We start from the raw sequence: 14509 nt of genomic DNA, 5'->3' as shown, positions 1-14509 counted from the left end.
GGAGTGTTTTATACAGCGAATGCTAAAAAGATAGTAGCCATAATACTTAGCTATCCTTATATATAAGGCTTTATGTCTTATACAAAGCACATGTAATTTTCAGGATACAGCTCAACTCTAAGTACAATGAGAAAACAGGAAATGACTGATATACCCAAAGCAGCAAGGAGAAACAAAACAAGGCCCACTTATAAGACCTCTCCTTAGGGAGCCTGAGACTGAAACTGTAATCCCCCTGCATCACTCTTCCACCTTATTCACGGAGGGAGGGTCTCTTATTCAGACCCAGAATTAGCTGAGGAGGCTACTCTATCTTGCTGCCCAGCTTGCTTTGTGTATCCTGTCTCCACTGCTGCATCCAGTGGTAACCACAGGGCCACTGTACCCACTGCATTTACGTGAGTTCTGAGGATCTTAATTCTGGCCTCATGCTTGTGTTGTGTGGCATGCACGTTAACCACTGAGCCATCTCCCCTGCCGGCTTGTTGTGAGGTTTAGCTCTGAATGTCAGTAAGTGAAGACAGTCTTTCACTGTAGGCCTGTCTGTGTCCTGGCACAGAATCAAAGTTCTGACATCAGGAGATATGAAATACTTCTTTGCACTGCCATTTGTTGGCAATTTAATTCAATAGTTAATGAATTAACTTCACTTTCCAAGGATGTTATGATCTTATGTTTAACTCAGAAGTTTAACTAAGACAACACATTTACAGTATTCAATCGCAGTGCCTGATACACAGCAAGTATTCAATGGCATGAACTATTTAAGGGAGAGCAGATGAAGGCAACAAGAATGGAAAGATGTGGAAATGTTAAGTCAAGAAGCAGCAACTATACACTAGACATAAAAGACTACTATGACAGTTCCTCCTAAGAACATATAGGCACGGCAAAGTTCATTCCAATTCAAAGAAATTTTAAGTATAATTATATAAAAATATGTAGGGCAGACAGCAACAAAATTTATAGTTAAAACTGAGCATATGCTGGACATGGTAGCACACAACTTTAGTCCCAACACTCAGGAGACAGAGGCAGTTGGATTTCTGAGACTTTGAGGCTGGTATGGTCTACATAGTGAGTTTCAGGATAGTCAGAGCTACATAATGAGACCCTGTCTCAAAAAATAAAACAAAAGAAACAAAACATAGAGCATGTTTAATAATAAAATAAAGCATGATTAGCCATGATAAAACATTCAATTATTAAAATGCATGCACACTGTGATAACACTTCTTTAAAGTATTCCTATCAGTAAATAAAGTAAGAGCACATAAAAATATAAAAAAAAATACATAGCAAAGTGTTAACTGTTATTTGTGAAGGACTAAACTAGGAAAGACTTTAACTTTAAACTAAACTATAAACTATCAAATAATTACTTTCCTAATATGCATTATTTTTACAACATTTCAGAAGTTATGTGTAAGGATGTAAGTAAACTGTGGCACAAAGTCACTAGTGACAAGCCAGTGACAGTAACTAGAGATTACCTTGCAGCTCACTTTTGATGAGGCAGCTTTCCATCATGTACAACAACACAGTGACCATGATATCCAGGAGTTGGCATTCTTCTGTCACCTGTCTGGCCAGCTCCTCATTGCTGAACAACTGAACACTAATATGCACAATTCTGTTGGACATGGTATCTGATTCGTGACTTTTCTTCAGTGTTTTCATAATAAAAGCATAATGCTGAACAAAAGTTTTCGTAAAAGCAACCTGCAAAATTATTAAATAGCAAACAAGAAAACATCAGCTTAACTCCAAATTTCAAATGCTGTTAGTATTTTATATCATGTATTATAATCAGCTTTTAAAACTGTTAGTACCAAATGATGTTATACAAATGAAAAGATGATTAAATAATGATAATTTTAAATCATTATTTTACCTTCTTATGAAACATTACTTTAATAGTTTTTAAAAGTTAATAATAAACATTTTAATCCTTTTAAGTTTGGAAATTATTATAAACTATGGTTTACGAATATATAATTTTACTTGCTCAAAGTTACATCCATTTTTTGGAAAAATTATGTTTAGCAGGGTGATGGTGGTGAACATCTTTAATCCCAGCACTCTGCAGGCAAAGACAGATTTCTGAGTTCAAGGCACTACTACAGAGTGAGTTCCAGGACAATCAGGACTACACAGAGAAATCCTGTTTTGTTTTGTTTTGTTTTTTTAAAAAGTATAAGCTGGATGCTGGGTGGTGGTGGCGCACACCTGTAATCCTAGCACTCTGGGAGGTAGAGGTAGGCGGATTTCTGAGTTCAAGGCCAGCCTGGTCTACAGAGTGAGTTCCAGGACATCCAGGGCTACACAGAGAAACCCTGTCTCAAAAAAACCAAATCCAAAAAAAAAAAAAAAAAAAAAAAAAAAAAAAAACCCACAAAAAGTACCAGCCGGGCAGTGGTGGCACACGCCTGTAATCCCAGCACTCTGGGAGGCAGAGGCAGGCGGATTTCTGAGTTCGAGGCCAGCCTGGTCTACAGAGTGAGTTCCAGGACAGCCAGGGCTACACAGAGAAACCCTGTCTCAAAAAAGCCAAATCCAAAAAAAAAAAAGTATCATTGTTCCATGAGACCTACAAAAATAAAACCTAAAGTCATGGCTAGAAACCAGCAGAGTAACATTACTAAATAATCATGGAGGTATGATTACCCCCACAAGAAATAATCTGCCCCCCCACATGCCCCAACACTCTGAAAGCTGACCAGCAATCTAGCCGAATGCCTGCAGTGTCTATTATAGCTGGGGTTATTTCCTGTCTGGGTCACAGATAAACTTCCTGTTGCACGGTTTAGAGTACAAAAAGGCCCAAAATAATGCTACTTGAGAGTGTCTCTCCTAATGTTCAAAGGACCACTGCATGTTTTATTCTTTGATACATTGAGTTCTGTCATTTTACCATAACCATACAGTGCTGGTGCAGAGGTGGATCCATACAATTTGGGACTAGAAACTACACCTCCCTCCACTTATATTTGGTTAGTAACTATTCTCCCATCAGCAACATAACCCAGGCTAATCAATAATGTAAGCTCAATCACCCGGTTACATGTTATAACAGTGCCTTGTAAGTGTCCTTCAAAGGACACAACACATGGGTTACATATGACTTGCCTCTGCAATTACTTGCCTTTATTACTGTTTATCTCCCACCATTTCCTTCTCCCAGAGTTGCACTTGTTTAATAATGTTACTCTAAGGTGGTGGAGCACACCTTTAGTCCCAGCACTTGGGAGGCAGAGGCAAGTGGATTTCTGAGTTCGAGGCCAGCCTGGTCTACAGAGTGAGTTCCAGGACAGCCATGGCTACACAGAGAAACCCTGTCTCCAGGAAAAAAAAAATAATAATAATGTTACTCTAGTGGTTTCTAGCTAGAACTTCAAATCTTGTTGTAGGCCTCACTGAACAAAGATAAAATTCATGTGTAACTGTGAGCAAGTAAAATTTTATATCTTTAAACCACAGTGTTTATAATAGCTTCAAATTTTAAATTTGAAATGACAATGCTGTGGAATTCTGCTGAGTAATGCTAAGTTGAGGAAAGCTGAGATTCTGTGTATTCTGAGCAGACTTTTAAACAGGAAAATAACAAATATGCTTTCATGATAGATCCTTGTACTTATGTTGTTATGAGCCTCCGCTAAAAAATGCAACAAAAGAAAAAGATCAAACAATAAAAAAAAAAAAAAAACAATGAAAGCAAAGTTTCAAAAGGAAGGAAGTAACAGATACCTTATACTCTTGATCGGGAAGCATATTGAGTAAGAAAGTTACCATCTTCTGGGGGAATTCATACTTTATTGTCCAAAACAATAGTTCTTCTAAAAAACTTTTATGTTTCAAAACATCCATTATGGATTGATCTGTAAAGAAAGAGAAAATTTATCACTAATTACATTGCTCATCTCATTTAAACCTTCCCACACAATCTGACAGTCCATCAAACTCATCTGAAACTACCTACAATTCAATGATCTTCTTTCACTATTGTACTAAAAATGTCACCGACTTCCACAGTACACAAATACCAAAACATTAAATACCCTAAAAATGCTAATAACAAGCAGTTACTCAAAAAGTATTACTTGTTCTTAAACATAGCCATGTACCTAAAATTTCTACTGAGTTTCAAATTTTAGATTTGACATCACTAATCCAAAATGGAAAATGCTACAAAATCTGAAATGTTTTGAGCACACAAACCTCATGGACAACCAAGACTATACAGTACAACTCTGTTTCAAATGACCAAAAACAACTCAAAAATTGGGGATGGAAGAGAGTTCAGCAGTTAAGAAAACTAACTGTGCTTCCAGAGACCCAGGTTCAATTCCCCACACCCACAATGGTGACTCACAACCATCCATACCTCCAATTCCAGGGGCCCTATGTCCTCTTCTACCCTCAGCGGACACTGGGCACACATGGTGTACAGACATAGCTATAGCCAAACACCCATACAGGTAAAATAATAAAAATTTAAACACTAAAATCAGGGTTTACATGTCACTTGCCCCAAGTGTTTCAGATAAGGCACTCTGGAACTATCATTTCCTTAAAAGAATATCATGGTATGAATGTAAAAAATCTGAAACTAAAACTAAACACTACTGAAAACATAAAACCCAAGTAATTTAAAATTTAAATGTTTTTATTTATTTATTTCTGAAAAAAAAATTTTTGAGACAGGATCTTGGGTCTCACTTATAGCCAGGATTTTAAAATATTAAGAGTTTTTGTTTGTTTTTAAGCATTTTTTAAAGGAAAAAACAGACTATCACCAGGTGTAGTGGCACACGGCTATCATCCCAGTAAAACTTAGGAGACTGAGCCAAGAAGACTGAGGGTTCACAGTCAGTGTAGGCACACAGTGAGTTTCAAGGCTAGTCTAGATGATGTAGTAAAACCCTATCTCAAAAAAACAAAATGGCAAACAAACGATAAATACCTTTGGTGCCACTGCTTAGCTTTACCCTCTTTCTCTTGCCCAAGCCTTGACTCCCGTCCTGGTCCTCCTAGAGGAAATAAAGTCAACATTATCCATAGCCATGCTCATAAATGTGTATGTTCTATATAAATGTAACATATACATTCTTAAATACTGCTGATCAACATAATTCACTTCTATGTATCTACTATAATAAATGTTTTAATGCAATTTTATTGAAATCCATAGTAAAATAGCCTTATTATAATATGACCATCTATAATCTGGACCTATAGGGAAAGACTCTTGAGTATTCCAAAATGTTAAAATAAAAACTTTCCTGTTGTTTTTGTTGTTATTGAAGAACAGCCTTAGTCTGTGGTGATCTGATAGGATGCATGGGATTATTTCAATTATTTCAGATATTTTTGTATCTGTTGAGGCCTGTTTTATGACCGATTATATGGTCAATTTTGGAGTAGATACCATGAGGTTCTAAGAAGAAGGCTTATTTGTTGTTGTTTTAGAATGAAATGTTCTATAGATATCTGTTAAATCCATTTGGTTCATAACTTCTGTTAGTTTCAAACTTATGAGACACAATGAAAGCGGTGCTAAAGAAAAGAAATTCATAGCTCTGAGTGCCTCCAAAAAGAAATTGGAGAAAGCATACATTAGCAGCTTAACAGCATACCTGAAAGCTCTAGAACAAAAAGAAGCAAAGACACCCAGGAGGAATAGATAGCAGGAAATAATCAAACTCAAGGCTGAAATCAACCAAATAGAAACAAAAATAACTATACAAAGAATCAACAAAACCAGGAGCTGGTTCTTTCAGAAAATCTTTCTTTCTTTCCTTCTTTCTTTCTTTCCTTCTTTCTTTCCTTCTTTCTTTCCTTCTTTTCTGCTGGTTCTTTCAGAAAATCTTTTTTTTGTTCCTTCCTTCCTTCTTTGCTTTGTTCTTTCTTTCCTTCCTTCCTTCTTTGCTTTGTTCTTCCTTCCTTTGATCTTTATTTTTTATCAAATATAGTCTAACAGGAGTCAAACTGAAAAAGGAAACTTTAGTTGAGAAAATGTCCCCCATCAGGTTGTCTAGTAGGCATAAGATCATTGAGTATTTTCCTGACTGATGATTTACTACAGCAAGTACCACCCCTGAACAGTTGGAATAAGAAATCAGCCTGCACACTACAGTAATTCTATTCCTTCATGACCTCTTCTTCAGCGCCTGTCTCCAAGTTCATGTTTGGCTTCCTGTCCTGACTACCATTCATAAGATATAAGATGGAATAAACTCTTTCCTAAGCTTACGCTTATACACACAACAATGAAGCATAAAGAAGTTAAAAGAACCAGAGAATTTACCATACAAAGGAAGGAAAGGGAGAGGACTAAAATAAATAGAAGAAAGGTTTCATAAAATGTGAAACAAAATGAGCTCAAACCTCGAATTAGTGGCCAGAGAGATGGTTCAGTGGCTAGAGTCACTTTCCACCAAGACTGACAACTTTGGAGTTTGATCTCCAGAACCCACATGATAGAAGGACCTAATCCAGTCAACTGTCCTCTGACCTCACAGACACACCCTGATACATGCACCACCTTCACAGACAGACACACACACAGACAGACAGACAGACAGACACACACACACATACACACACACACACACAGGTAAAATTTAAAAACTTTAAAGAAATAATATTTCAGTGATAAGGAATTTGTTTCCTTGGTAGAGTAATTACCCACCATAACAAAGCTCTGAATTCAGCCAGGTGGTGGTGGTGAATGCCTTTAATCCCAGGAGCAAGTAGAATTCTAAGTTTGAGGCCAGGTTGGTCTACAGAGTGAATTCCAGAAAAGCCAAGACTACACTGAGAAACCCTGTCTCAAAAAACAACAACAACAACAACAAAAATGCAAACAACAACAAAACAAAACAAAAAACAAACAGAAACAAACAAACAAAAAAACACCAAAATTGCGGCTTCAATCCCTACCGCCCACGGCACAGACTAGGTATGGCGGGCGCGTGTACAATGTCAGCCTTTGGGCCCTGGGGAGGTAGAAGCAGGAATATTAGGGCCTCGAGGTTACTCTTAGCAACCTATTAAATTCAAAACCAACCTAAAATACATAGACCCTGTCTCAAAAACTTAAAAAAGATAATTCGGTGGTTAAAGTGGCACACATGAGGCCCAGATCCATATAAATGCCAGGTCAATATAGCAACCTATCTATAATTCCAGCTTTTGAAAGTGGGGACGGGATTCTCCAGGATAAGTTGGGTATCAACATTAACAGCATGGGTAAGCTCTCCTTTTTCCTTTTGACAGGGAATATACTGATCAGAATGTATAAGCCAAATAGACCATTTCTCCCCTAGTTTGGTGGTCATCGCATCTATCACAGGAGAAGAAAGCAAACCAGAACATATGAATACCACACATACAAAAAGGAAGGATCAAATTCTGAAAAATAAGATAACACATTAGAAGCTGGAACTAACATTGTAAAAAATAACAATATGCTTTGGGAAAAGAAATACAAGAATGCAGGCAATTTCTGCTCACTTGTGATGCACACATTTGTGAAAAACCTTATACTACAAATGAAATGGATTAATTAGGGAGAGCACCAAGGAACAAGTCCTTCACAAGCCAGTCAACTTTATAACCAAAGAAATATATAAGTGATAATTGATACCTGAGGGTTTAATTTGGATGCTAGGCCAAAATCATGGGATAGTTTAAGACTGTCTCAGAGGATGTTGATACTGTACAATAGAATGAGAAAGCTAATTAACAAAGACAGTGTAGACCCCAGTGTCCAAGGAAGAATAACAGAGGCCAGAGCTCTGTGAGAACCAGATGAGGAGGGGACAGAAGGGGAGGGGAAAGGAGGGAAAGAGAAGGGAGCAGAAGAGGGGAGAGAAAAGACAAGACAAGGAAAGGAAAGGAAGGGAAGGGTCCTGGGTACAGGTAGTTATTTCCAAATAAAACACAGTTGGAAGGGTTCCTGCCACTTTGATCGCAGAACTAAGGGAGCTTTTGTTCTCTCTAAAGGTTATGATTCACTACACCTAAACAAGGGAATCCAGGAACTACTCCTGCAAAGGAATCAACAACTTCTAAACTAAACTGACATTTTGTTAGAAGTACTTCATGTTTTTCAGCTATAAACTTCCTATATAAGGGATACCTTCTATCAACATCATGACAGTAAGGTGTTACAAAGTTCTATACATTTCCTGTGCTTGCAATGCTAAAGTACAAGTAGAATTAGGAAGAAAAAGTCATTCAAAAAAATAAAAACATGGGTATGATGAATAATTCAATAGTAGTATGCTTGTATAGCATGGGAAAGGTTTGGGTTCTATCCTAAACTCAGGGGAACAGAAGAAATGAGAAAAGACGACATAGGGTCAAGGCGCAAAGGCCAAAATCTGGAAACACGGCTCACTGAATTGGACTTAACCACATGGCAGATACCACACACAGCTAGGAAAGGAGACTATGCAGCTAAACCTGTGGGACAATGAGTACTCCTGCAAACCGATGGCTGAAGGTATTACAGCAGTAACTCCTAGAGAGCAGTTTGACAATGCATAAGCCAACAGTCTTTAAAATTCATTAATAGAAATAATTTCAGTTCAAGAATACTGAAAGAAATAAACAAAAACAATATCTATCACTGTGGGGGGGTTATTATCTTGTGTGTGTGTGTGTGTGTGTGTGTGTGTGTGTGTGTGTGTGTGTGTGTGTAAGAGAGGAGAGGATAGAGAGGGGACAAAAAGAGAGGGAGAGAGGGAGAGACAGAGAAAGACACACACACACACACACACACAGAGAGAGAGAGAGAGAGAGAGAGAGAGAGAGAGAGAGAGAGAGAGAGAGAGAGAGAGAGAGAATAACTTGCAAGACACAAGAAGTCAGGGGTTGCCGGGCAATGGTGGAGCACACCTTTAATCCCAGCACTTGGGAGACGAGGCAGAGGCAGGTGGATTTCTGAGTTTGAGCCTAGCCTGGTCTACAGAGTGAGTTCCAGGACAGCCAGGGACAGAGAAACCCTGTCTATTAAAAAAAAAGAGAGAGAGAGAGAGAGAGAAAGAGCGAGAGAGAGAGAGAGAGAGAGAGAGAGAGAGAGAGAGAGAGAGAGAGAGAGAAGAAGAAGAAGAAGAAGAAGAAGAAGAAGAAGAAGAAGAAGAAGAAGAAGAAGAAGAAGAAGAAGAAATAATAATAATAATAATAATAATAATAATAATAATAATAATCAGGGGTTTTTCAGGGGAAGGTTGGAGTTGAATATTTATTTTTATTTTATTTTATGGATGTTGTATCACATGTGTGCAATGCCCATGGAGATGAGAAGAAGGCATCAAAAACCCTGGAATTAGAGTTACATATGGTTGTTAGCCATCATGTGGGTGCTGGGGACCCAACTCAGATCCTCTGGAAAAGCAGCTAGTGCTCTTAATCCCTGAGCCATCTCCCAGTCCCAAGGGATCAATTTTCTCCTTCCACTATGTGGGCTCTTAGGATCCAACCCAGGTTATCAGACTTAGACTGTAAGCACTTTTACCCTGAGCCATCTCACCAGCTCCATAATGGTTTTTCTCAGTAGCCAAAAAAAAAAAAAAAAAAAAAAAAAAGTTGTCACCACCTAACAAAAGAGGACTAAGTAAGTAAGTTGTACACGTGTGAGGAAATCAGTGTCAGACCTCTGCAGTCATTGTTTTAAGGAAAGCATACTACAGCTAGCTATTCCACTACAAACCCGTATCTAGTTTAAGAAAAAAAAGTACATTTAGCACCACTACCATGGTTTTCCATCACAAATACATGAACATAGTTAAGCCCAAATTATTTTGAACAAAAATCCTACAAGAGCCCCAGGAAAAACAGATTCATCAATCTTCAAATTCATTTCTCAACTGAAGGTTGTCTTTTTCTTTTCTGGTGTATTTAGACACATGAAATAATATAAACTTCATAAAACGTCAAGTAAACCTATAGTTGTTAAAAAAAAAACTGACAATGGAGAATATACACAGCTTCAATACAACAATACTTGACAAAGGAGGCTACGAAAGTAAGAAAAATACGGGAAGGACCTTCACTCAGAGATGTTATATTTTTCCTAAAAAATAACTCTGAGTAGGGGTACCACTGATTCTGTACAGAGTCATACAAACCAAAGTTCTGCCTCTGGAGTACTTTGTAAATTTGTTTCTTTGAATTTTCATTTTTCATTTAGTTTTCCTTGCAAATAAGCATATAAAATGGCAACAAACTGTACATGATTTCACAAATATTAAATTGTCTTTTAAAAAGTATTGCCAAACAGTCATGTTGATTTCTAGCTATTTATTCTGGGAATGTATAGTATCTGAAAACAGAAATGGGTACCTTGCACACATCCATAAGCTGTTCAGTTTAAAATTCTGTAGATAATTAACCAAGGTAGAATGACCTTGTAATGTAGCTGCTCTTGAGCAATATTCCCTGTACATATTAGGGACAACAGATTGGATTTTATGTTGACATTTGTTTGGTTATAGTGTGATGTATTTTGTATGTGAGCAGTTTCAATAAAGTTTGATCTTCCTCTGCTAAATTGATGTTGATACAATCCTTACAATGACTGCTTTTAAAATTTTAAGATAGGAAAGAAATCTATAGAAAGTGTTATGTTACAAAATGAACTGTTACCATTGGAAATTTCACATGTCATAGGAGGTTTGCCGTTATTTACCAACTTTCAAGAATGTACTCTTGTTTAAGAAGGTGAAATATCAATAATTGGTACACAGTCACAATGTACCATTAAAATATGCATTAAGTCTCTTTTTTACAAAGGCTGAATTCAGCAAGGCGCTAACTTGCTTAAATGTGAATTACTAACTTCTAAAACTTTACTTTGATTCACATGCTTTCAGATGGAGTTAGAGTTGATTCATATTACAATATTTGTGTGCAAAATGTATATGGTTTCAGTTCAAAGTCATGTTTTTAAAATCTTATTAAAGTTTCAAAAACCTGAAGAAAAAAAAAAAACAGTAAAATCCAAAGGAAATCTTCAAGGATGAGAATAAAACTTAAAGATTCATCATGCCATTATAATATAAAACTGTTTTACATCAAGACTCAAAAACACAAAGCAGGGAAGAAATCTGTCAGTTGAAGAGAAGGGCAGCAATCCAAGGCATTTCATTTAACCTCTGTTGACTCCTAAAACTGCTTAAGAAAGCTGCTTAAGGGCTGCAGAGATGGCTCAGTGGGTAAGAGCACTGACTGCTCTTCCAAAGATCCTGAGTTCAATTCCCAGCAGCCACCTGTAATGGGATGTAATGCCCTCTTCTAGTGTGTCTGAAGACTACACACACACACACACACACACACACACACACACACATTAAGATAAAGGCCTTGTGTACTACAGCTAATTTCAAACTCACAAACTCACTGTAGCTGAGGATGGGCTGGAGCTCCAGATTCAGCCACCTCCATCTCAAGTGCTGGGAATTAGGGGTATACACCACCACTCCCAGAAAGAATATTGGGAACTTTTAAAAATTATTTTACGTGTTCAAGTGTTTGTCTGCATATTTGTATGTGCCTGTGGTGGCCACAAGAGAATATTGGATTCCCAAGAATTATTGTTACAGACAGTTGTGAGTTACCACATAGGGTGCTGGAAACCCAGCCTAGGTCTTCTGTAAGAGCAGTCAGTGCTGTTAAGCAACAAGTCATCTCTCTGGTCCAAAAAAAGGTTTGTTAGGACTTCATGCATACTGGTCAAACACTCTGCCACTGAGCTACATCCCCAAGCTTCTAGAACTTCTTCACTGTAAGAACTACCAAGCAAAGGAGCTACTGTCTGCTAACTAGGAAAGCTCTCTATCCTTGGAAGCATTTACATGGAAGTTTATCAACTCCAAAAATGCTGCAAAGTCTATTCCTACACTAGAAAAGAAATATATTGGTATTTCTCAGAAATTTCCCAACAAAAATTATGTGACTCTCCAGTCTCAACGTTCACCATTCACCTAATTCCTCGTAATTTAAAATTAAACTTTAGGGGCTGGAGAGTTGGCTCAGCGGTTAAGAGCACTGGCTGCTTTGCCAGGGGACCCAGGTTCATCTCCCAGCACCCACATGGCAGCTCACAACTATCTTTAGTTTCTGTACCAGGGAATCTGACACCCTCACCCAGACATACACGCAGTCAAAACACCAGTGTATATGAAATAATAAATAATTTTTTTAAAAAATTCAACTTTAATTCTTAAAATATATTTACTGTTTTATCTATCACAAAAATTTTTTAAAAGGTACCAAATGCAAGGTTCAAACATTGTTTTTCTTTTTCCCCATTCTATTTCTCTAAAATGAACATTCAGATGTTCATAGTTTGACAGGAGAAATTTTTTATTTCATTTGTACCTCAAAATCACAGAAATTAATAATCTCGCGATGAAATACATGGACATCTGCTTATGAACCTCAGTCTAGATAAAGTTTCCTTGAAAAGTTATCTGTACACTGGAATGGTGGTGCACACCTGTAATCCCAGTACTCAAAGGCTACTGCAGGAAGATGAAAAACTTGAAGCAGCCTACATTATATAAGTAGACCTGCTTAAAAAGAACACAATGCCCTACCCTACAACACATTCTCCTCCCTCTCAGAAACATCTAATTATAGTTAGACCCACTCACACATAAGAATGATGATGGTTTTCTATGGAACTAGATTAACTGATAGTCACAAATTTAAATGATATATATTAAATTTTAAAATATTTCACAAAATTAAAGTATGTTCTTGTATTTATTTTTGGTTCCATATAGCATAAATAACATTTTCTCTTATTTCAGATGAGCTACACAAGAAAAAAATAAGTGATATTGCAAGAAATGTCATACATATAACAGCTCTGCTTAGTACATGTTCTATCACTCTGAAGATAACAAAGACAAGACTGACAGACACACTGACAAGACCAAGATTAAGTAGACTGCAATACATACACTAATCAACTAAAACTTCAAAATACAAGTAAACCTTGCTGTTACTGCAGTTTCAAATCCATCTCTTTTATTTACAAATGTTATGTATATGTTTGTAGGTACACCACATGTGGGTGGGCACCCTAGGAGCCAGAGGGAGCACCTGCTAGAGCTATAGGTGGGTGCTGGGAAACAAATCCACATCCTTTGGAAGTACAGAACTCTTAACCACTGAGCCATTTCTCTAACCTGTTTCTTCATCTTAAAACAAAGTTAAATTAGATATCTCTTGTTTTTTGACTTAAGGTCTATTTCTACATATGCTGAGGATCAACTCCAGGGCACTGTGCATGCTGAACAGATGTCCCATTACTTAGTTACAGACACAGACTTTAAAATTGTTTTTTTAATTGCTATATCTACCTCTCTGTAGAGTTAATTAAAATGTAACTGTCCTCATCCTATCTTCCTTTACTTCTACTATGCTGAAATACAAAACTGAAATCATGAAGGGGCTAGCTTGATAATCTGTGGGACTATAGAGTAACAATGCCAAAATTCCAATCCTCAAGCCTCATTAAATGTCAATATGAACACTAATGCAAATTTGCCATGGAACTTAAAGTTGCCAAATACTAAAAATTAAAGAATAAAGCCGGAGGCAGGGAGAGGGGAGCAAAATGGCAAAAGTTGCTCATTCAAGCTCCACCCTCTCTCTAGCTTATCCGCTCGTCAACTTCCTCCTTGATTCGCATTTCTGTTCTTTACCAAGTTATTCATTTTTAATCATTTTAGAAATGTGCAAAAAATGTTTTGAAAGAACTACAATATAAATTTTAATTAATGCCATTAGTTTTGTGAGTGGGTGGAAATGTTTCTTTTTCCTCTGTTGTTGTTGTTGTTTTTCCTCCTTGTTGTGGAGTGCTCAGCCCCAGCACACACCTTTAACCCAAGAGCTTACAGTAAGCAAGAGCTAAATAAAGTCAAGGACAGGACAAGAAGAGGAGCAAACAATCGGTTAACAGAGTAAACATAAGAAAACTCAGGACCGAGAAGGGAGGGTCTTCTAGTTGAAGGGTGTCTGGCTCCTGAGTGGTCATTGGTAAAAATTGAATGTTTGAAATTTTGTTTTAAAAACAACAGAAAGTTTTAAAATTTAAGTCTCACCTCATCTGAAGAGTCTATCTGTCCCAGTGTTCCAGTAGCACCTGCAAAACCTTCAGAGAGAAGAAAAAAGGCTTTCTATCATAACTGCCACATGCTGATGTACTTTAAAATTATTTTGAGACATACAAATATCAGAATAAGTAAAAGCAACTCATTGTAAAAGTAACTCCAGCAAAGTTCAACTTTACCTTTAAGAACATATTATCTGAGGAGCAGATACTTCAACAGAAAAATCCCAGGAAAAACCTAAATTTATTAATTACAAGTTGTTTCAGAGGATTTTGGTTTATGCCATGATTACTAAACCACTGAGCTGGTGAAGTCTGAATAGCAATTGCTACACTTCTCACGAGTCAGAACCACAAGACTAAAAACTGAACAATCTGTAT

At 37.1% G+C, this 14509-nt stretch overlaps 1 protein-coding gene across 5 annotated transcripts in view; it reads right to left on the bottom strand.

The window, feature by feature from the left end:
- The window catches only part of Ubr3 (ubiquitin protein ligase E3 component n-recognin 3), a 151511-nt gene that overhangs the window by 102685 nt on the left and 34317 nt on the right, over positions 1-14509 (bottom strand). For all 5 annotated transcript variants that reach the window (XM_052182654.1, XM_052182655.1, XM_052182657.1 and 2 more), the window contains exons 5-8: positions 14121-14170; positions 4964-5030; positions 3748-3878; positions 1494-1722 (exon numbers count right to left, since the gene is read on the bottom strand). In XM_052182654.1, coding sequence (XP_052038614.1) covers positions 1494-1722; positions 3748-3878; positions 4964-5030; positions 14121-14170 — 477 coding nt within the window. The remainder of the gene's footprint in view (positions 1-1493; positions 1723-3747; positions 3879-4963; positions 5031-14120; positions 14171-14509) is intronic.

Source organism: Apodemus sylvaticus, chromosome 5 (assembly GCF_947179515.1).
Source record: "Apodemus sylvaticus chromosome 5, mApoSyl1.1, whole genome shotgun sequence".
Lineage (NCBI taxonomy): Eukaryota > Metazoa > Chordata > Mammalia > Rodentia > Muridae > Apodemus > Apodemus sylvaticus.
The sequence above is the reverse complement of the archived record's forward strand: the minus strand, read 5'-3'. Positions and strand labels throughout refer to the sequence as shown.